Raw genomic sequence first — 22907 nt, forward strand, 5'->3', positions numbered from 1 at the left:
TTTTTCAGAATGGCTGAACTTAGAGTTCTGAAGTTGGGCACATTTGTAACCCAAGATGGCAGGACTGTGTGTGCTTTTATTTCAAGGAAATGGATCAATCCGGGGTGGGTGGGTTATGGTGTTTTTTTCTCTTACTGCAGTAAAGTTGCCAGAAAGAGTTATTTCTATCCATAGAGTACTTAACACCTAGTGGAGATGGAACTTACTGTTACATCTGACTATACATCAAACAAATAAACGTACTATGCTCAAGCTGGTTTGTGTTCCAAATGGTCTGCATGAGAATTGTGAAGCAAGGGGCATATGTTGTGGTTTTAATCCCCCACCCGCCCCCGTGATGCACTATATGTCCAAGTTAGTTTTGTGTTTTCTGTGGAGCAAGGGGCATGTGTTGTATCCCAGTTAGTTTGTGAATGATTAAGAAGCTGTGTGAATCGACTGGGGTTTGCTTAGTCTTTTTTCTTTTTCTTTTTTCTTTTGGGCAAATGCACTCTAGCTCAGATCTGTGGGTTTGTGGTGAATGGTGTATGGATCCTTTGTGGATTCTGTAGTCCACACCCACACACCGCATGCACTCCGGCCCAGACCTGTAGGTTTGTGGTGAAATACATATATGGAGGAGGTGATTATTTTGCAGGGTGCCCCACGCCCAAGCTCAAGAGGTCCAGGGTCCATAATTACCTAGTTGCACCTCTGACCACTGCTGCAGGTGTGCTTGTCAGCTGGCCTGCCCTCAGTTCTGTCACCACTTGTTAACTGGCCCTGACCTCTTTATTTCTGGCCTGTGGCCATGTACTTAATTATTGCTTCTGGATTATTTCTGAATTATTGCTATAGGGAGAGGGGTGCAAGTGGAATAGTTTCTACATGGGCATACCACTTCTTTTCTAGGTATGTGTGTTGGTAACCACACTTGTTACCAAGGAGTGCTGGGAATCCAGTCCAATCTTTATTATGGTAATTGGCCAGAATAGGAGCGCTGAGAAAATATGAGAGGATGCTCGGAGTTAGGAGTGGATGGGGGCTGATAAAAAAACACAGGAGTATTAGCTTGCATTGTTTCAAGTCCTAGCTAGAAGCTCAGTATGTGTCAAGATGAAGACCTAATGCACATTTCCCCCACATATTTGTGTTTCTATATGCATAATATATTTCTATCGTAAAGAAGCTGATTGCATGTTTTAAAGCTTGTTAAAGGTGCAGAACTGTTAAGTAGCTTTTTAAATGTGCAGTGCCTCTAATGTTTGAAGCTTTTTGGCCACTGAACGTGTTTCCAAAAGCAGTAACTGAGGAAATGTAAATGACTGGTACATCTGGGTCATGTCTAAAGGGGGAGATATACCTCCTTCCAACATAAGGGCCAAACATTAATCTTGTTCCCCAGGTTCTGTAATGCACTTTACTAGTTGCTGCTTCTGCAGCATATCTAAAACAGCCCTTTAAATTAAACTTTTGTTTGTTTGTTTATAGTGTGCTATTTCAAACTTGAGATTGGAAACAACTTTCCTAATGTAGTCCTTAATCTTAAAGGGCAGCAGAGACCTGTTCAAATTCTTGTGTTCTTCAGGCTTATTTTCCTATGAATGTGTTGTCTATGTTCATTGTTGGTGCCACAAGGGATTTTTTTAAAATTTGTTTTGTTTCTAGAAGAGAGATGCTTTTTTAGTATTCTTTTGTAAGCTCTGAGAGGTGGATTTTTTATTCATACGGCAAGCATGTTTCAGCTTGTGCACCTTTTAAAAGTATTTTGATAGTGCTATCAGTGTTTTCCGGGAGTAAAAATGAAAATAGAATATTAATTGATATGAATCTGGAGGATGTATGTCAAGGTTTCAATCCAGAGAGCTATTTTATGTGAACATAAGCAATTATTTGCAAGCTGTATAACCTTCAACAGCACTCCCCATGCCACTTCAGAAACTCACTAGAGTAATTTGTCCTAAATAATAATAATTTTTTTTAAAATGTGGCCAGTGGGGCCAAGAAGCCATGAACTGCAAGGGGGAGCAGAAGGTCTGTGACACTCTCTAGAAATCTCAGTTGTGTACAAGATTAGGTACAACGACCATTTAGAACAAACTAACAGTCTTCCTAGCACTGCAAAGTTAATTTGACACCTACAGTGTGAGATGAATCCTTGGTCTTTATTACGCCCTAAACAAATAGAATTCTCTTTGCACAGAAGTGTCACAGACTGTAGCCCTGTTTAGATGCTACAGAAAACATCTCAAAGCACACTTGAAAGACCCTGTCCCTGCGCTGATGTTCCCTGAAGCTCTACCCTCCACCTCTCCCTGTGATTTGAGTTTCTTAGCCCAATTCAGACATTATACTATGTCTGAATATGTACACATGTACAGGTGTCTGTATACTCATACATGTGTCTATGTGAATGACTGTACCTGCATTCATTTTAAAAGTGAGCCTGGAACAGGCCCATCAAATGCATGGTACAGATAGGAAGTGTGCTGCTGAACCTATGTTCAACATGACGTGTGAATAGCACTATAGCAATAGCACTTACATTTATATACCGCTTTATAGCCGGAGCTGTCTAAGCGGTTTACAATGATTTAGCATATTGCCCCCAACATTCTGGGTACTCATTTTACCGACCTCGGAAGGATGGAAGGCTGAGTCAACCTTGAGCCCCTGGTCAGGATCGAACTTGTAACCTTCTGGTTACAGGGCAGCAGTTTTACCACTGCGCCACCAGGGGCTCTGTACCTAACTGTACCTATATATGAGTGTTCAAAATTACGTATGAATGGGGTTCTAATGTACAGCATTTGTCTCTTTAGGCAAATGTTGTAAACATGGAAAGTGTAGGAGGCAGGGTTTGGGGATGCATCATTGTGGGAGCAGGGCTTCAAAGCATGTTCTCAGGGGCATTGTGTGCAAACACAGTGCCTCACTATCTGTTAGTTCTGAACAGGGTTTGTATTTCTTGCATTTTATGGCATTTGGGCCCCAATATGTTAGAGGTTTTCTCTATTTTCATTAGTGTCTGTGACACCCTCACTTCTGGGGTAAGTAGCAGCTGTGGTGAGGGAAGGTAATCTGGTGGGGGCAAAGGATTATTTATTTATTTATCATATTTATATACATCTCTAGGTGGTATACATAGTTTAAAACACAAATATAAAACAGTTAGAATAATTTCAGAGAATAAAAAGTCAAAACAATCTCATGAGATAAAAACAAAATTGAATCATTTAAAATTAATTTCAGTTAAAAGGCTGAGAAAACAGGTGTGTCTTGAAGGTCTTCCTAAAAACAAACAGAGAAGGAGATCCTCTTATTTCAACAGGGAGCATATTCCAAAGCCCCGGTGCAGCCACAGAGAAGGCCTGGTCCCGAGCCAGCAGCATATGAGCTGGCAGCAACCATGACCAGACCTCTCAAGAGCCATGAAAGAGAAGGCGCTCCCTTAAGTACCCAGAACCCAAGCTGTTGAGGACTTTATATATAGGTAATAACTAGCCCTTTTGTTAAGCCATTTCCTGATTTTTATTTTTTTTAATTTATTATTACATTTATATTCTGCTCTTCCTCCAAGGAGCCCAGAGCGGTGTACTACATACTTAAGTTTCTCTTTCACAACAACCCTGTGAAGTAGGTTAGGCTGAGAGAGAAGTGACTGGGCCAGAGTTACCCAGCAAGTATGGCTGAATGGGGATTTGAACTCGGGTCTCCCTGGTCCTAGTCTAGCACTCTATAGATCTGGGTATATTAATAGCACCCTGCACCAAGCCTTCCAGCAGTTTCATGTAGATGTTAAAGAGCATTGAAGACAGTATGGGGCCTTGTGGAACTCCATACTTGAGTTCTCATTTTGCAGAACCACAGTGTCCAAGTGACACCCTTCTGTAATCTGCCAGAGAGGTAGGAATGGAACCGCTGTAAAACAGGGCCACCCAGTCCCACCTCCCTCAGGCGATCCATTGTACACACCTAATCTTGTACACAAGTAGTGCTTGGTCAACGTTATGAAAAGCCACTGAAAGATCCAAAAGGATCAGCAGAGTCACACTCGCTCTGTTGATAGTCAATTGGGGATCATCATATGATTAAACATATGTTTGCCTCACCCACTGTCATCCCATTCTGTGTCAGTCACCCTGCAGCTGCCATTCAGTAAGAGAAATATAAGTGTGTCGGGGCTAGTGATGTAATCTGCAGTTTGGCCCCAAGTCTGGCAGGCAGCCAGTTTGCGCTCCCACTTTAACCATCATGTTACACTAGCCTTGTAATTAAGCCCCCACAAATGTAGTCACCACAATAAATAATTGCTTTTGAAAGCAGTGGACTTAGCAGAGGCAGGGCTTCTTTCTTTTTCTCTCTCTCTCTCAAAAAAAATAACAACCCTGTTTTTTGCTGCATCTTTCTGAACAGCAGCAGATTCAACAGCATTTGAAGCAGTGATTGTGTTCCTGGCTGCTGTTGGTCACCATTATTATTATTTTTTAATTTAGATTGCAGCAGGAAATGACATGGAGTCATTTCCTGCCCCATTGTAGAGTACAAAAGGTGATGGTGGTCATAGTTTAACAAATGAACACACTGTGCTAAGCTTATTTCTTTTTCTCAAAATCTCTTGTTGCTGTCAGAGAAGTAGTCATGGGCAAAGCTGCTGCCAGTAGAACCATCCTTTAATGCTAGAGAATGCAGCTCAAACAGTTATTCCGAAACAGATTTTTCTCAATATGACCTGGCAGTGGGTAATATAAGTATTTCTACAGATGGTGACAGGGAAGGTGTCCTCAGTGAAAGGAAGCATAGTAAGTTAACAGATAAGTCACAGCATATCTTGGGGTATGCTAAAAAGTGGTATTTTCCTAATGCCTTGATTTATTACCTTATATTGTAATAGTTTAAATTTAAATAGCTTAAATTTAAATCTGTTCAGTTGCTATGAATCAGGGTTTCTCAAACGTGGGTCTCTAAATGTTGGACTAAAACATCCAAAGTTAACAGATAAGTCACAGCATATCTTGGGGTATGCTAAAAAGTGGTATTTTCCTAATGCCTTGATTTATTACCTTATATTGTAATAGTTTAAATTTAAATAGCTTAAATTTAAATCTGTTCAGTTGCTATGAATCAGGGTTTCTCAAACGTGGGTCTCTAAATGTTGGACTAAAACATCCATCATCCCATTTGGCCATTGTGGCATTGTGTAGTCCAACAACATCTGGGGATCCCAGTTGGAGAAACCCTGATATAAATAATACTTCAAATATAATTTTCAGGTGAACTTAGAATTCCAACATGGAATCCAGTATCAAATGTTTCAGCTACTTGAAACACTCTGATATAGTTGCAGCATGTAAAATTAATATGCCTTTTTGTGTGCTTTTATTAAATATATAGGTCAAATAACATGCCAGTCAGATCACAATCTATGTAGATGTTTACAACCGTAAAAGTTTTTGAGAAAAAAATCCAAATGTTATGCAACTGAGCGGGAAATTTTTAAATTCAAAAAATTCCAGAAAACCCATATCATTGATTGCACCAGTTGTTTAAAAATGTGTATTAATTAAACACAGATGCCATCTTTTGAAGCTTAATTAACAGCATCATAGGTAGGAAATGCCAGTCTCTCTGCTTATTTCATGGTATCTCCAGTTGCATGGAGAATGTTAATTCCTGTCATTCAGGAATGAGGGGCTACTTGGTGGTGCAATTGCCAACCCTGCTAGAACACAAATGTATTTATAGGAAGGAGGAAATAGTCATCCCTTGAAAGTACACTCGTTTTCCTGTGTTCTAGTTTCCCACACTGTGTTTTGGTTTATCCTAGAATATATTGTTCTGTTATCAGAGGATGAAAATGAAATTATTTTGTTCAAGCAACTGTCAGTAAGATAAGCAATGTTGGCATCTCAGCGTGGATAGTCACGGAAATATAAAACAAACTCTGATGATCTTGTCTCCTCTTTCCACATTCTGATCATATAGTCATACAATTGCATGATGTGTGCAAACAATTTTGTGGACATCTGGATTAGTTAGGAAAAGATGCTTCAATAATACTTCATTTTAAGGACAGAATATTAGTATGTCAGGTTGTACCTAAATCAGGTGATTTGAGGTTGATGTATATTATTAATTCTATTTCTATATGAGTATATGATGTGGTTAAATGATGTCACAGAGGTAATACATAATTTACTGTCAACATGGTAAGATGTAGATGTATTTCTTTATCTCCCTCCCCAATATTTATTATTTTGTTTGGCTTTCAACAGTTAGAACATCCTCCTCATTTCAAACAAGCTTCATTTCACTCAAGTTTCCATTCCTGTGTGATGGGAATTATAGGAGAACAAAGTGTGCCGTTGAGTCGGTGTTGACTCCTGGCAACCACAGGAGGGGTTTACCATTGCCATCTCCGGCACAGTATGAGATGATGCCTTTCAGCATTTTCCTGTATTGCTGCTGCCAATATAGGTGTTTTCCATAGTTTGGGAAATATACCGATGGGGATTTGAACCGGCAACCTCTGGCTTGCTAGTCAAGTCATTTCCCTGCTGCTCCATTAAGTGGCTCAGAAGCTCCTAGGCATCAATAAATCCTAAACACCCAGCTCAACTCCAAGGGAGCTTCCATGGCCTAGTTGCCTCTAGGTCTTAAAAATGCTTCTTCCATCATCAGCTTCCTACTTCCTCCCCCATATTTCTTTCATTCATTCATTCAATTTATATACCACCCCTCCCAAAGTGGCCCACACCAAAATTAAAAATAATAATAAAACAATTAAAATAAAATAGAAACATTTAAACCAGATTAAATGGTTAAACTAGATATCGTTAAAAGCCAGCCTAAAAAGATGGGTCTTTAAGGTTCTCCTGAAGGCCTCTAAGGAAGATAATCCTCTTATATCCACGGGGAGCACGTTCCGCAACCCAGGGGTGACAACTTAGAAGGCCCAATCCCAGGTTGCCGCCAGATGAACTGGTGGCACCCAAAAATGGACTCCTGATGATCTTAAAGAGTGGTGGGGATCTTATAGAGAAAGGCACTCTTTCAGGTAACTTGGACCTAAGCCATTCAGGGCTTTAAAGGTAATAACCAGCACTTTGCCTGGAAACATATCAGCAGCCAGTGCAACTGTTTAAGAACAGGCCTAATATGGCTGCCTCATTTTGAACTAAATGAAGTTTCCGAACTACATACAAAGGCAGCTCTACATAGAATTCATTGCAGTAGTCCAACCTGGAGGTTACCAGCTGGTTCACCACTGTTTTCAGGTCATTCTTCTCAAGGAATGGGTGGAGTTGTTAAATTCGCCGCAGCTGGTAAAAAGCGCTCCTGCTCTCCTCCGTGTTAAAGGGGCTGTGGAAGCCCTCTGTTTTAAATGGATTGTATTGCATTTTGGATGCCAAATCATGTTTTGAGCACATCCCTATCCCAAACCCTCCAAAGCCCTTTGGAATCCTACTGGATCCAACAGCCTTCTTGGGTAAACCATTCTAATATGTCCACCCACCCCTACAGGGGTCGGACATAACTGAGAGACCATCCATGACAATGTGGAAACTACAGGACACCCTGCCCATGGAACACCCTCCTGATCTGAGCAAAATACCAAATCCAGCATGTGACCAGCAACATGCATAGGTCCAAGGATTAATTAGGATAGGCTCATAGGTGTCATGGGCCGATATGAACTCCTGAGCAGCACCAGACAAGCCAGTCCCAAAGTGGACATTGAAATCGCCCAGCACCAAAAGCCTGGGCAATTCCAACACCAACTCACTGATCAGCTCCACCAGCTTAATTAGGGAGTCTGTTAGGCAGCAGGGTGGACGGTATACCAATAGAATTCCTAATATATTCCAAGTCCCCAACTTAAGGTGTACACACTCAATATACAGTGGTCCCTCGACTTACAAACTACTCGACATAAGTATTTTTCGAGTTACAAACGGCAGTTTTAGATCCGGTTTTAGATGCGGTTTTTTCGACTTACAAATTTTTAGATGGGGTTTCCTCGACTTACGAATTTTACATGCGGTTTCCTTGACTTACGAATTTTACATGCGGTTTCCTTGACTTGCCTGCCTGTTTACTGCCTGTTTATTCTTGAAAGGAAATGTTCCTGTGCAGTTTGCAAGCCTTACTGGGGGTCTGGGTCTTTTTTCTAGGCTCCGGAACGCATTAATCCGTTCCCAATGCATTCCTATGGGAAACCGCTTTTCGACTTATGAACTTTTCGACTTACAAATGTGCATTCGGAACGGATTAATTTCATAAGTAGAGGGACCACTGTAAGTCAATTCTCTAACAGGGATGTCTTTTTCTTATGGACCACAGTAAGGGAGATGTCTTTTTCTTATGGACCACAGTCACTCCACCCCATGCCCCACCCACTTCTTCCAATCTGCTCAGCCACAGAATACCCTGGGGGAAGAAGTTGGGCCCACACAGGACCATTAGCCTCCCTCAGCCAGGTCTCAGTTATACAAGCCAGGTCGGCAATATTTACTGACCAGATTGGCAATATTTACTTCCTGTTTTCTCTTTGGCACCACCGTGACTGCCGTCCACAGTACATCTCTCTGTCACCTGACAACAAAGCCGACATTCCCTTTTTACCTCAAGTTCAAGGGCCACCCTCCCCACCCATTTCAAGCAAGCTGTGGTTCTAGAGTTCTAATAGCGAAACTTTGGTCACTTCATTCCATGTAATTGATTAATCAGCAAATCGTGAATGGCTACACCACTGGAGGCCACTCTGTTGGAGTGGTTTTGCTGTTCAGGAAAGTTGAGTAGGAATGCAGGGTGCCCTCTGAGTACAGTCAGACATGGGGTTGCCTGTCTAGGCATCAGAGATGTGTAGCTGAAACTTTTCCGAAATGGTCTTATACGTTATGTTTCTGTGGGACGGGGGGGGATCATTTCTGAAAATTCATTGTTCAATAAATTAATTGGTAACAATGAATGGATGCCAGTGTAATATTATGCAAGTTTGGCAATTTCAAAGATGTCATTGATGCTTTTCAGATTACTATCCCTGAGAAGTCTATGAGATATATTTGTTTTATTGATTAAGTATTCTAACAAAATTTCTTTCCACATAAAGCTTTGTATTGGTTTCAGTATAACATTTAAATTACATTAGGTGTTTTTGCTAATTCCCTGCCCTTGCCCTTGCATCAAATATTTCAGTTCAACTACTTGGCTGTTTGAAAAATGTTTGAGATACCGCATGTGAGATTGATAAAGTGTTTTTAAAAAATAGATAAATAAATGAATAGATAGATCAGACAACATGCTGTATCATAACATGTTCATAATCTATTAAGGCATTAGAAAATTTGCATAGTAAACGCTGCTTAAGAAATCGTTTAAATTTTATGCAAACAAAAAAACACATGGGCAATATTTTTAGGTGGGGGGGGGGATTCCAATTCAGAATTTTTCTGAAAACCCACATTTCTGCCAGGCATAATGTGAATTGCCTCTGGCTATAGCCATGTTAAGCTATTCTGCTACATTTTGGACAACTATGTCCTACAATTACATTCATAACCCATTTTGCTCTCTCTGTGGTTGAGAATTAGCTTTGTTTCATATGTTTACAAGTTCTGTAGGATAACCCACAAGGTTGCATTCATTCAGCAGCAAATATTTTACCAAATGAAGGAGATCACCTTTCACATAGTACATGAGGATGAAATATAACTACTAGGAGTTATGAAGAAGAGGAAATAAAAGCAAGTTGTGCAAATCAAGTAGCTTTTTATGCTGCTTACACATGTTGGCCTTAGTGGGGATTGTTACAAGTAATTGTGTGTAGACCATAGTTCTTGCAATGGGGGAGGGTAGATAAGTCATCAAACTATTTATTTTGGGTTTTCAGTGTTCATTACTCAAACTATTTTCTGCAGTAGTGTCTCATTACCAGGAGATAGAGAAACACTTCAGTGTTTCTACAATTCTAATTTCCCTTTCCCCTTCCCACCCCATTTTTGTGCTGCATTTTCTTGAGAAATTAAATGTCAGGTGCTTTCCTCTCTCTGCTCTCCTCTAGGGGAACCTTCCTGCTGTTGAACATTTACTGAAAAGCGGAGCAGACCCCAATGTTAAAGACTATGCTGGATGGACACCGTTGGTTAGTATTACTTTTTTTAACTTCTGGTAATTCCTCCTTCTGTGTTTTCTCTCTGCACTTTAAATGGAACAGTGGCTTTGCCATCTCCTTTCAAGTGAAAAATCCTGGTCTGTTTAATATTTTCCTATGCAATGTGTATGCAGAAACTTCATAAGCTTATTAGTTTGGCACTTCATAAACCAGCAATTTGGGATGTTATGTGGTTTCTATACTGGTCCTGGGGTTATTTCATTCAGTGATGCAGAGAGGTTGAGTTGAATTAGTTAGTGGATCTATGTTTGGTGAACTTCTGAGGACGGAGATGGTAATTCAACACATTCAAGATATTGGATTTAAACTGAGCAGGAGTAAAGTGCAGCTATGTCAGGAAAGGGTTACTTATATGGGCATTGAATTGGGGGCAGATGGAATGGGTCTGAAAATGGAAGATTTCCTGGAATGGCATCTCCAAACCCAGGTCTTCAAGTCCATCCATCATGCTCAGGTGCTCATCTGCCAAAGACACATCCATTTAAGGATGCAGGTGATGAACATCTCAACTTTCATTGTTCACCTAGAGAATGCATTGGATTTGCATTGGATGCAAATCCATCCCACTTTCAAACTGTCATGTAGAAATTTTATTAGAATGTGATTTTACAGCACTGCAATTATGTTGTTCTGCTAGTGGCTTCCAGGTCTTTGGAAGCTTCCTTGTGGCACTGGATCATATGGCTGATGTTACATGACCAAGCCTCAGACTCATGTGTTTTCTTATCCCCTCGCATCGTCTGCTTAAGTAGTTATTTCCTATTTTGCAGCATTGCATGAAAACAGGCAAATAATGGTTTTGTTTGCTCACCAAACTTTTGTTTGTTGCTACATCAGAACCAGCAAACTGTAGCTTGCTACAAAGAAAATATGGACAAGCTTAGATGTCATGCAGAACAAGTTGGTGTTGACTCTTAGCAACCACATAGATAGATTCTCTCCAGGATGATCTGTCTTCAACTTGGCCTCTAAGGTCTCTCAGTGGTGCATTCATTGCTGTCGTAATTGAGTTCATCCACCTTGCTGCTGGTCATTCTCTTCTTCTCTTTCCTTCAACTTTGCCTAGCATTATGGACTTCTCAAGGGAGCTGAGTTTTCACATAATGTGTCCAAAGCATGATAGTTTGAGCCTGGTCATTTGTGCCTGGAGTGAAAATTCTGGGTTGATCTGTTCCATGATCCATGTGTTTTTTTTCCTGGCTGCCCATGGTATCCTCAAAAATCTACACCAGCACCAAAGTTCAAAAGTCTCAATACTTTTTCTATCTTGCTTCTCCAGTCCAGCTTTCGCATCCATAGAGTGTCATGGGAAAAACCATTGTCCAAATAATTCTAATCTTTGTAGGTATAGACACATTACGGCATCTAAATATTCTTTCCAAGGCCTTCATTGCAACCCTTCCAAGTGCTAGTCTGTGGCGTATTTCTTGACTGCTGGATCCTTTACTGTTGACAGTCGATCCTAAAAGGCAGAAGCTACCTACTCTGGTACAAACCAGACTTGTTCATGGGACGGGGAAGAATCCTGGTGGACATATTTTTACTGTGATTTGTCATTTTGAAATAAAAATGGTGGCCACTCAAAGTACAAGCAACCTCTCTTTAGAACTCACATGTTCACGTTACAGTGCAAACCAAACTTGCCGTTCATGGGAGGCAGTCCTAGAGGATCTTAAAGGTATTGTATGACAATTCATCAGAAGTCATAAGATTTGTATGCTGAAAGAAGCAGAAAAGGGGCTCAATTAATTCTAATTAGAACTGTTCCTGTGCATGCTCCCCCATACTGTGTGTGTTCCCCTTTTGTCATCAGTTCATAAGCTGCTTCTCCAAAGACTACAGACAGTTACTTCCTCCTGCAAGCTTCTGCCATCTGAAGGGTGTTTTGCTCCAGTCTTCTTCTGCACAATCATAATCTGAGGTGGCACTAGAAAGTGCTTCATTCTGGCAAAACTGAGTATCATCTGTGTAATCATAAATGCACAGGCTAGAGTCACACTTTCAAATTTTTGAACACCAGTCATGAAAACCAGAAAGAACAGGAGAGTTGATTCTTACAGATAACCTTGTTACTTGGCACAAGCACTTTCATTCAGCAAGGATAGGCAGTGTCTGTGCCAGTTGATGTACTTTGTATTGTATTTTTGAATTCAGCAGAAATTGAGTTTGGAAGCAGTCTGTGTTCATCACTGCTTGTTGTGGAAAATCCATTTACGATGGATGGTGTATTAAAATGACTTCACTTTTTACTGTCAGGTTAAGCTCTTTTACATATTCTTCCCATCACTAATAGCAAAAATCTCTAGAACTGTTGGATTTTAATTGTTGTAAACTGATTTGAGAGCCAATCTTGGTGGAAAGATGCACTGTAAATGTAGTAATGGAAGTTTGCAATTCCTTTGTTTACTAAGTTCATGCATTGCCATGGAGATCAAGACCCACTTTTTAATTGTACATATTCATCCAACATAATTAATTTTTATCCAATTCAACATCTAGCATGAAGCTTGTCATCATGGACATAAGGAGGCCGTAGAGCTGTTGTTGCAACATGGAGCACTTTTGAATGCGACTGGATATCAAAATGATGTGCCACTTCATGATGCTGTCAAGAATGGGCATACAAGGATTGTTGAATTGTTGCTCTTACGTGGAGCTTCTCGAGATGCAGTGTGAGTAGATGTGTGAATTCTTTTATTTGTATCTCATCCCCAAAACAACCCAACCCCTAGTTCTTGGACAATAAAGCTGTGTCTGGGTGGTACCACTTCAGGTGGGGGAGAAGGGCTGCAAGATTTAATGCTCTCCTATAAAAGATTCCTACATGTAGAAAATGACAATGGGGTAGAAGACTAGTCTACAACAGGAGCCAAGCATTGAATAGTTCAGGAGCGACGGGAAGTTCCCAGGAAAGGGTTCTTCTCCTTCCAGTAGGAATGTGCACGGACCGGTTCGGAGACCATTCTAAAGGCCTCCAGACCGGTCCGGTCACGGGGTGGTTTTGGTTCGGGTGGGGAGTTTGGGGGGGTTCCATTAAGGGCGGGGGGGGCTTTACTTACCCCTCCCGCGCTTTCCACACACTGCCGCCATAATTATTGTAAAAATTGCTCCTCCGATGGCTGTTCCGATAAAAAAAAATGGCTGCCCCTTGAAGCCCTGGCCCCCTGCTGCTGCCTTGAAGCCCCCTCCCGCCCCCTTAAATCTCGCCCCGGGCCCTTAAATCTCACCCCGATAACTCTTGAGAAGCGGGCGGGCGGCGGGGAGATGTCCTCCCGCCCCCTTCCCGCTAGGCTGCAAAAGACTTTAGGAAGGCTTCTGCGCGTGACCGCAGCTCCGCGGTTCCGTGCACACCCCTACCTTCCAGCCTGTACTGCCATCTGATTGGGTGGCTGAGTTGAGTGGGAGCATAGCCACCACTTTAAATCTCTCTCGCTCTCGCTCTCTCCCTGAGTTCTCAAGGTTGTATTTCTTTTCTCTCCCATTAATTTGTCTCCACTTTCTTCCTCCTGTCCTACAGCAAAATTCTCCTAGAATCCTGGGGTTTGATGTTTAAATCACTTATTCTGTCAGTGTACATTTATGCATGAGCTGCCATTTTGTGACTTGCTGTGCCTCCCCAAGCCTCTATTTTGTACTTGTAGCTCCTAAGGCTCCAGGCAAAACAAAAATAATGCCTGGAAGCCTAGAGTCTGCCCACCCTTGATCTCAATACTGCCTCCTAACACCTAATTTTCTATGTGGTGAGAATTATTTTGTGTGGAGGAGCATTCTGTCTTCTGCGCCCATGTCTGAAAAGGTATACTCGGAGTTTACCACCTCAGGGAGAACTAGGCCTGTGAGGAAATTGCCTTTCTCCATAAGCTTCATGATTAAGTGGGAATTTAAACTCTCTAATCAGTGTCAAATGCTTGCTCTCCTATGCTCTTTCAAGTGTCAGTTGTGACAGATGATACAACCAATACATGTTTGAAGCTTAAGCAATTTTCATCCTCTCCCTATAATAAATCAATTGGGATCCAAAGAAGGCACACAATTAGTTCCATGCATCTAAGGACACTTTTGGCTTATATTTCTTAAACATCACCCTCCATGTTGGATGGTAAACCAATTTTGAAGCAGGGGAGACCTTCCAGAAGAGTTCGGGATATGGAATTTTTTGTATGTTTGTTCATCCTATTTAAAAAGAGAGTAAGAAATTTGACTGAGTCTATCCAAACTTAATATCTTTTTTTATGAAAAAAACCCAAAATGTGTATTTGAACATTATCTGAAGAAAACAGAGTTGAAAATTATTTTTCTGTTTTGGAAGAAAACTCAGGTCTATTCTAAACGCAAAACTCTGCAAGTCTGAAAGATTTAGCAGTTACAGTCCTACTTTTTCAACCTTTTTTTCAACTAGCAAAGATGTGAAGCTACAAATGGGAAATATTATATGGACCAGTGAACCTATTAATTGCCCTGTTGGCCTAGTTAATTTTTTTTAAGTTAATCTCCTGCACATAGCTAATTTATATTTTATAGCTGTTTTTTCATGTGTTTGCTCCCTTGAATTTCCTGTCTGTCTTGCTTCACAGCCAGCCAAGTGACGTGAAAAATTAGCTCTAGTGCATTTGCAATTTTGGTTGTTCATAAAGGCTTTCACTCAAATGGACTCTCTTGCCAGTTTTTCCCATGCACAATAAGTTTAACATTAGTAAAAGCTGTCTTGTTCCCTTATTTCTTAGCAAAGAATGATGGGCTCCATCCAGTATAAGTTTGAATCTGAACATAGGTAGACTATTGGGAACAAATGTTTATGGCCTGATAGTGCCTTTAGCAACACAAGAGGGATGAGACTCTGCCAAAGAGATTTTGCCTCAAAAGTTTCTGCACCAGGAAGGTGCTTAGCAATCTTTATCGTTCCTTGTTACAACTCTTGCGAGCGAAATCATTGTTTATCTCATCTGATTGGGTTTTGGTAGTGATTGGTTTGCTGTGTATGTTAGACTAGAGACATGGTTGACACTTAGTAATGGTCCATGTGGTGAGCTGTTTCTGAGAAATGGATCCTGTGTGGATCAGGACTATTTTAATCAGGCCTGGGAAATGAAATGAATCACAGCTCAGATCTAACACTGGATATTTTTCCAGTGGCATTTCAAGAGCATTTTATCCTCCTGGATGTGCATTCAGTTGATGTTTGTTTATAAGTTGTAGTGATTTGAGGCGTGGTGTTACTGATCACACCATAGCTCTGTAATCTTGCTGTATGTTTTTATAGCTCCTCAGGTTGCCACTGAAACTGACTAGCATTTGTATTCATGTTTAACCTTCAGTCATGGGCAAGATATGCTTTTTGTAACAGTTTGGTTGACCTCTCCATTACAGTATAACACTATGAAAAATTCAACTTCATTCTTCTGATCTGAAATACAAAATTTAACACCAGAGATTCTCCTACTACGTTATAGGTTATCTCCAACAATGGAGAATGCCAGATTTTTCATAGGAAATATACAAGAATATTCTCTGTAGTTTACTTTGTTGCGCAAAACTACAGAATATTGATATTCGCAAGGCTTCTATTCCCCGCTGCAACCACGAATATCGAGTCATTGGGGTATGGGATCACGGGGGTTAGGTTCCTGCAGGTTGGGAAAACCATCACAAATTGGCCAAATTTCATGGGGAAATGTTGGGGGAAGCTGCCTACCATGCTTCGCTGGTCCCCTTGATTGAGCTGTGCACCCCCAAATTGTGGGGTTTACTGAATTTTTTTAAAAAAACAGAGCGATTTTGAGGTTCCCGAACACAAAATGATGGCCACCAAAGTCATTTCCGGCCATCCCTGACCCATGGAAACTCAAAATTAACCCCTTGTTTGCCTATCCCCCCTACCCCGCGTGCGTGTTTACCAAGGTCAGATGTCAATTCCCTAGCCACAAATCCATGGATATAGAGTCCTGTATTTCCTCATGTAATTGCATCAAAATGATTCTTAATTGTTAACCTGAGAGGTGCTGAAATGACACTTCATTGTTTTCCTGAATTCAGACTGGCTTTTCTACATGTCTGTGTGTCTGCATAGACACAGACCCCTCTCATGTCAACAACAGCAAACTCTTCCTTGCTGGCCTTGGGTTCTTCCATGTTACTTTGATTGTAAGCCTGTTGCATTGAGACTGCATCTCTTCTGTGGTACGGCTGTTTCATAATAATTCCCTTTTGTTGATCATGTAAAATCAGTCTAATTCCTGCACACTCTTTACATGCATCTTCAGCCATATGAATGATATTGCTTAGGTGTAGTGGTTTCCACACTGGTTTGGGTGTATGTGAAGGCTTCTGCTCATAAGGTTTGTCCTGATGCAGGGATGGGTTGTTTGCTTGATAAGTGTCTAAATGTCTGGATCAGGGGTAGGCAGCCTTGGTTCTCCAGCTGCTGTTGAACTACAATTCCCATAATCCCCAGCCACAATAAATTTTGTTTGGGGATTATGGGAGTTGTAGTTTATCACTAAAAAGCACCTCGACTAGATAATCCATGTGGCTGGAAACCTTTCCCCTGTACCCATACCTAGTGTGGGAGTGACAGAAAGTAGCAGGTCCCTTAGGGACATGAAGCTGCCTTATATAGAATCAGACTGTGCTAGTATTGTCTACAGCAGCTCTCTGGAGCATCAAGCAAGAGGTCTCTCCCAGCCCTTTTGATAGGAGATGTTCCATGGTCAAATCCCTGACCTTCTGCATGCAAGTCATGTGCTCTGCCACTGGACTGTAGCCGTTCCCTTTTAGGCAGGTAATGTTTTAAAAAATGTATATTTCTCTTCTGTGCTGGAACTTGAGGCTGCATATAAAGTGATCCCCCATCCAGACCCAGACCTGTTTAGCAAGGTTGCTGCCTCATATGCCTTCATTCCAGACCCTGGGACCTTGTGCTTTTGTCCTTCATTTCATTCTCCTTCTCTTCCCTCTTTCTGAGAAAGTGCTGTAAAATTAAGTTAAAACACTTGATAATATACTGCTTCAGGCTGTGGTAGTGTTAAGCCAGTGGCTTAATACATAGGCTTCTATTTGCTTACTCTTCTGGGTATGATGTTTGAAGGGTATTGTGTCAGTCAGCTTTAAATATAGCCCTAAATTAAACAGAGGCGAATGGCCTGCCCCAGTGATACTAGAAGCAACAGGACAGTTCTTAATGGTTTGAAACTCTCGTAAGTGAAGCAGGGTTTTAGCATTTTCCTTCTCATCAGAATGGTTTGTAATACACCAACTCCCAGATCACGGTTGTCACTGGAGGCTGTCGGCATTGTGAATAGGATGCCTGCCAAATTCTAGGTAAAATGGCTAAACAGCAACAGACATTCACATGCTGTTCCTGCTGGAGAGCAAATAAGAAAAGTGAAGGGCAACTGTTGGCAGCTGAGCTACAGCAGATGGTAATGGGGGCTCAAAGTGTTGCCCTCTTCGGAGCCCCCTGGTTCCCTGGAAAGAATCGAACTGCCCTACATAGCCTCATCGAGGGGGAAAAGCAGGCACAGCCATGACCACAAAGGAATAGAGACCGCTTATAACTTCTGTGGAAGTTAGTTTAATTTGGACTAGAAAGGTTTTCCTTCCCTCGATACAGTGATTACATTCCTGCATTGTGAAGGTTGAATGCCCACCGTATTAAAAGGTCTGATGAGTGGACGATGAGCGTGCGAATGCTAGATCACTGGCAACTGCTGTGACTTGGTTATAAGCTTGCACGCCACCTCCTGCTTTTTATGCTGGATGCAGCTGCTTGCTGTTCTGAATCCATCTGTCTTAAATTTAGGTTTTTTAATTGGGTTTTCATTCAATTTTCCTAGAAATTGCATATGAAGAGGGTAGAAAATCTACAGCACAACCATATCCAGGTAGTTTAGAGTCGAGTCACACCTTTTATTTACTTAAAACCCAGCTGTCCTTGTTTTACTAGTAATATATTCGGTCAGAGACCCATGGATTATGCTGAAACAGAAGAGATGAAGTCACTTTTAATGCTACCAGTGAAGAATGAATCCTCTTCAATTACTCAGTGTGCAGAAGTAAGTATGCTCTTAAAAATATATAAATTAAAAATCAGGTTTTGTCACCTAAAATTTGGGGTGGTGTTCAGTTAAACCTAGGTTTGCTGATTATAAATAATGCATGCCTCTTAAATAATATCTGAGGAATATCTGAGTTGCCCCTTTGTCAAAGCAACCAAGGTGACTTACAACAATAAAATCAGTACAAAATCAAATATTATAACAACAATTGTAGCAGTAGCAGCAGCATAAAATTCCATTGTAAAATAATAGCCAATCAATAAAAAAATGTTTGGCTAAAAAGTTAATATGTAAAGGAAAAAATAATAATCAAGACATTCAAACTTAATAAGCAGGCAAAAAAGGCAAGGGAAAAGCAAAAACTGATAACAGTATGAGCTTTTTTATTTAGAAAACTTTCCTTTAGTATGGGTAGTATTTTGTTATACTTCTGCTCTTTCAAATTAAAAAGGTTTTCACTAGCTGCCAAAAAGCCATCAAAGAGGTGGCCAGATGGGCTTCCTTTGGTAATGAATTCTACAGGCTTGAAGGCCAAGCTTCTAGTCGGTCTGCATTTTATTTGGGCAAAGAATGGAATACCAAACAGGGTATCTCCTTCAGACCTGGGTGAGATATGAGCACATAAGATGAAAGATATTCCCTAAGGTACACTTGACCAGGCCAGTCAGGGCTTTAAGGTAATTGCTAAAGCTGGTATTGGTGTTCACTTCTTATGCTGAATTGTTGTTTAAAAATACAAGCTGCAGAATTCTTCATTAGCTGTAGTTCTGACTTTAGTCTGTGTACTATTCCATGTTTGCAGGTAAGTCCTCCTTTCCAATCCAAAAAGTATTTATAGTTGAATCTGGCAACTAAGTACACATTTTAAAAGCCCACAAACAGATCTGCGAATCCACTTGCCCATAAATACCTGTGCTAGGTCTCTTAGGCAAGTAGTCAGCCTGAAATAAAATAACTAATTCTCTTCAATTGTGTAGTCGCTGGTGGCGTAGTGGTAAAAACTGCTGCCCTGTAACCAGAAGGTTACAAGTTCGATCCTGACCAGGGGCTCAAGGTTGACTCAGCCTTCCATCCTTCCGAGGTCGGTAAAATGAGTACCCAGAATGTTGGGGGGCAATATGCTAAATCATTGTAAACCGCTTAGAGAGCTTCCAGCTATAGAGCGGTATATAAATGTAAGTGCTATTGCTAGTGCTATTGCTAGTCCCCTGGAAAACTGAGATTCCTCTTCTTTTTTTGGTCACAAATGGCCAGGCAAATGTCAGTATACAACCCTATTGTAGTTCTGCCATAGCTGAATATGCTGCTCCTTATAGCCTTTTGAGTCCTGTTGAGGCAAAAAACACCACCACCCCACTGTCAAAGATTGGACACTGCATTCTTCCGCGTTGAGAGAGCATTGGCTCAGAGATAATCCCGTTCTTTCCATTCTTACAAAAGAGGGTTGTACCATTACTGTGGTCGTGCTCCTTTCTTTGTCAAGGAGAAGCAATTATGTTAGCACCACAGAACATTTTTCCATTCTGGAAAAAGAAATACTTTTGGAATGGTCAAGTAGTTGAAGAATGGTGGTGGAAGGTAGCAGTTTAGTGTATGGTCCATTTGTATTTACACTTTTAAAATCACCTTATTTTAGATTAAACCTCTCTTAAAGTTACTACTGTGAACCTAGACTGTCACGGCAATGTCTTGGCAGAATCACCAAACTTCTTAAGATGTGGAAAAATAAACTTAATGTGCAAGATAAGTGGCTATAAGAGTCTGTATAGAATAGATATGGTGTTCATAGTGCTTTCAGCCCTAGTTAAACAACAAAAATCTGTACCTTTCCCCCATTTGTTTAAATTGATCACAATTATTGTGTTACTATGTACTGTCACTTATCTAATTGCTGCCACATGGTCAGTGCTGTCTTGATGTCATGCTGCTTGACATGTGTGCATTTTCCAGTAAACTGCAATCTCCAGAGGTAAAGTACCATTGCAGACCCTGAGAAGTGGCAGTTATGTTCATGGAGAGCCTGGCCTATGCAACAATATCCTTTGGAGAGTGACACAGGCCCCCAGGGAGGCAGATAAAATGGCTTTGAAGGCCTTCTCTGATCTATGCACATCTGCCTTTCTTGTGTATTGGTTTATTCTGTCTGCTAACTCTGCTGAGCTTCACGGGATGTTCTTGCAAGGCTTTCTGTGAAAACTGTTGGCAGACCTGTGAGAACAATTATGTAAAACTTCTTAAAATTCTGGAAACTGCTTTGTTGGTCATAAAGTCTGTCTTGTCCCTTTAATGCTATTTTGTTAGATTTCATCAACATTTGTATTTCTATCTATTTGTGTTCTGGAATGCTACCATGAATTGTATTCATGTCGACATGGCTGTTTCTTGTTTAATAGAAATGTCAAGTACAGATTAGTTGCTTCCTTTTAAATAGAGAGAGAGAGAGACTAATTTTACGGAGAAAACTTAATATTTTCCCTTTTTGTCTCTGGAAAGCAAATAAACCTAAATAATCCTAGAGATGGGCCCATTGTCCTTCTTGGAAGTGGTCTTGATCCTATTCAGCAACAGTTGTTGAGCAAACTGGCCGCAGTTCTGAAGGCTAAAATATGTACAACATTCAACAGTGCAGGTAGGTATTCTTCCTACACAGTTTGTGCAAAGACTTACAACCTTGCTTTCAAAATGTAAATGTAAATAATTATAGCCCTAAATAGCTATGATCATCCATATCTCTGAAAACCTCATCTCCTGTGTGTTGCATTCTGATCTGTATGGTTAGCTGAAAGTGTCCTTCATATACCAGTGAGGACTTGCAGAGAGGCATTCTTCTAAATTTCAACCCTTTCAACTTTGTGAGTTTGGCCAAGGCCCTCCTTTTGGTAAATATGGATGGGATCCAAAGTCCAGTGTTGCATTTGTGCACAGGAGCTTTTCAACTTGCAGCCCTATAAAACCTCTTCCTCAGGTTCTGTTGTCCCTCCATGAGGTATTATGAATTCCTGCTAGAAGGAAGTATCCTCCCTCCTATACCTACATTGAAGCAGTTTCTGCTTGCACATGGGGTGGTTGGGTCCCAGCTTATGTATGGCTTTTTATTTGGATATGGATTTTGTGACCTGGGAAGAATGTGGTTAATTTTTCCTATCTAATCTTTATTTGTGATATTGTCCATTTTACATCATTAACTCCAAGAAGCCTCTTCACATGTCTCTAGTGGGGTTTCCCCCACCCTCTTTCTGGTCCACAGCTTCCAGGGGTGCACTGCACGTTGCTTTGGATATCCCTGAACTTCAGTGCGTGGAGAACTGCTGTTTTGGGGAGAGGGAAACTTCATAAAAGGATCTGTTCTCTGGATTATGGCTAATATTTTTAATTTTATTATTATTATTATTATTATTATTATAAATTATATTTATTATAATAAAATATATTATAATATATATTATAAATATATTATAATAAAATATATTATAATAAATAATATAATATATATTTCTGACATTTTAAAGCCTATATATATATATATGATGATGATGATGATGATGATAATAGTAGCCTATATTCTGAGACGATATCTATAACAGCAACAACGTTAAAAGGTGCCTCTTTGCCAAATTAGCAGGGGTCTAGAGTTCATTAAGAACTAAATATTTTAACGCCTATATGTATGTTGCCTCCTCTCGCTGGATATGTTGATGGCTTATCTTCTAAAAGAAGATAAGTCCTATAAGTGTACAGTGGTCCCTCGACTTACAAACTACTCGACATAAGTATTTTTCGAGTTACAAACGGCAGTTTTAGATCCGGTTTTAGATGCGGTTTTTTCGACTTACAAATTTTTAGATGGGGTTTCCTCAACTTACAAATTTTTAGATGGGGTTTCCTCGACTTACGAATTTTACATGCGGTTTCCTTGACTTGCCTGCCTGTTTACTGCCTGTATATTCTTGAAAAGAAATGTTCCTGTGCAGTTTGCAAGCTTACTGGGGGTCTGGGTCTTTTTTCTAGGCTCCGGAACGCATTAATCCATTCCCAATGCATTCCTATGGGAAACCGCTTTTCAACTTACGAATTTTTCGACTTACAAATGTGCATTCGGAACGGATTAATTTCGTAAGTAGAGGGACCACTGTATCTCTGAAATAACTGGATGAAAAAAATGTATTTAAGAGAGCTTGCTACCTATTTTGACAATACTGGTGCCTTTAATAAAACAAACAAAATAAGATAAAAATCCTGTGGAAAGAATGCCTTTCAAAAAAGGCTGATATACACCATTAATTTCTCCTTTAACTGATTGCTATTTAGCAGCTATTAAAAAGTTGACTGATTACTTATTCCTTGGTCTCTGATGCTGAAAACTGAAAGACAGTGGCCAGGCTCCACACAGCTGTGTATGGTGGTTGGCTTATGCATGGGGGCTTTTGGGGGCTTTCCTTCCAACCGCTGCGCCTCCCTGTACCTCCCAAAAAAATTATTCCTCAAGACCAGGAGCCTTCAGGGCAAAAGGAGAACACATTGCTCTTTCTCCTGTGCTTATACAGAAGAGTGTTTCCCTCATGCACATGGGGATGTTGGCTGTAGAATTACAGGTGGCCCTCGTTATCCGTGGCAGTTCTGTTCTTGGCTACAACTGCAGATAACAGAACTGTGGATAGTGAGATCTTGATGCAATGGGAATTAGGCTCCTGGAGGTGAAA

At 40.6% G+C, this 22907-nt stretch overlaps 1 protein-coding gene across 3 annotated transcripts in view; it reads left to right on the plus strand.

The window, feature by feature from the left end:
• The window catches only part of BARD1 (BRCA1 associated RING domain 1), an 80551-nt gene that overhangs the window by 39857 nt on the left and 17787 nt on the right, over nucleotides 1-22907 (plus strand). For all 3 annotated transcript variants that reach the window (XM_053287420.1, XM_053287421.1, XM_053287422.1), the window contains 4 exons: nucleotides 10043-10123; nucleotides 12653-12825; nucleotides 18096-18204; nucleotides 20701-20836. In XM_053287420.1, coding sequence (XP_053143395.1) covers nucleotides 10043-10123; nucleotides 12653-12825; nucleotides 18096-18204; nucleotides 20701-20836 — 499 coding nt within the window. The remainder of the gene's footprint in view (nucleotides 1-10042; nucleotides 10124-12652; nucleotides 12826-18095; nucleotides 18205-20700; nucleotides 20837-22907) is intronic.

The sequence above is a fragment of the Hemicordylus capensis genome, chromosome 1 (assembly GCF_027244095.1).
Source record: "Hemicordylus capensis ecotype Gifberg chromosome 1, rHemCap1.1.pri, whole genome shotgun sequence".
NCBI classification, from domain to species: domain Eukaryota; kingdom Metazoa; phylum Chordata; class Lepidosauria; order Squamata; family Cordylidae; genus Hemicordylus; species Hemicordylus capensis.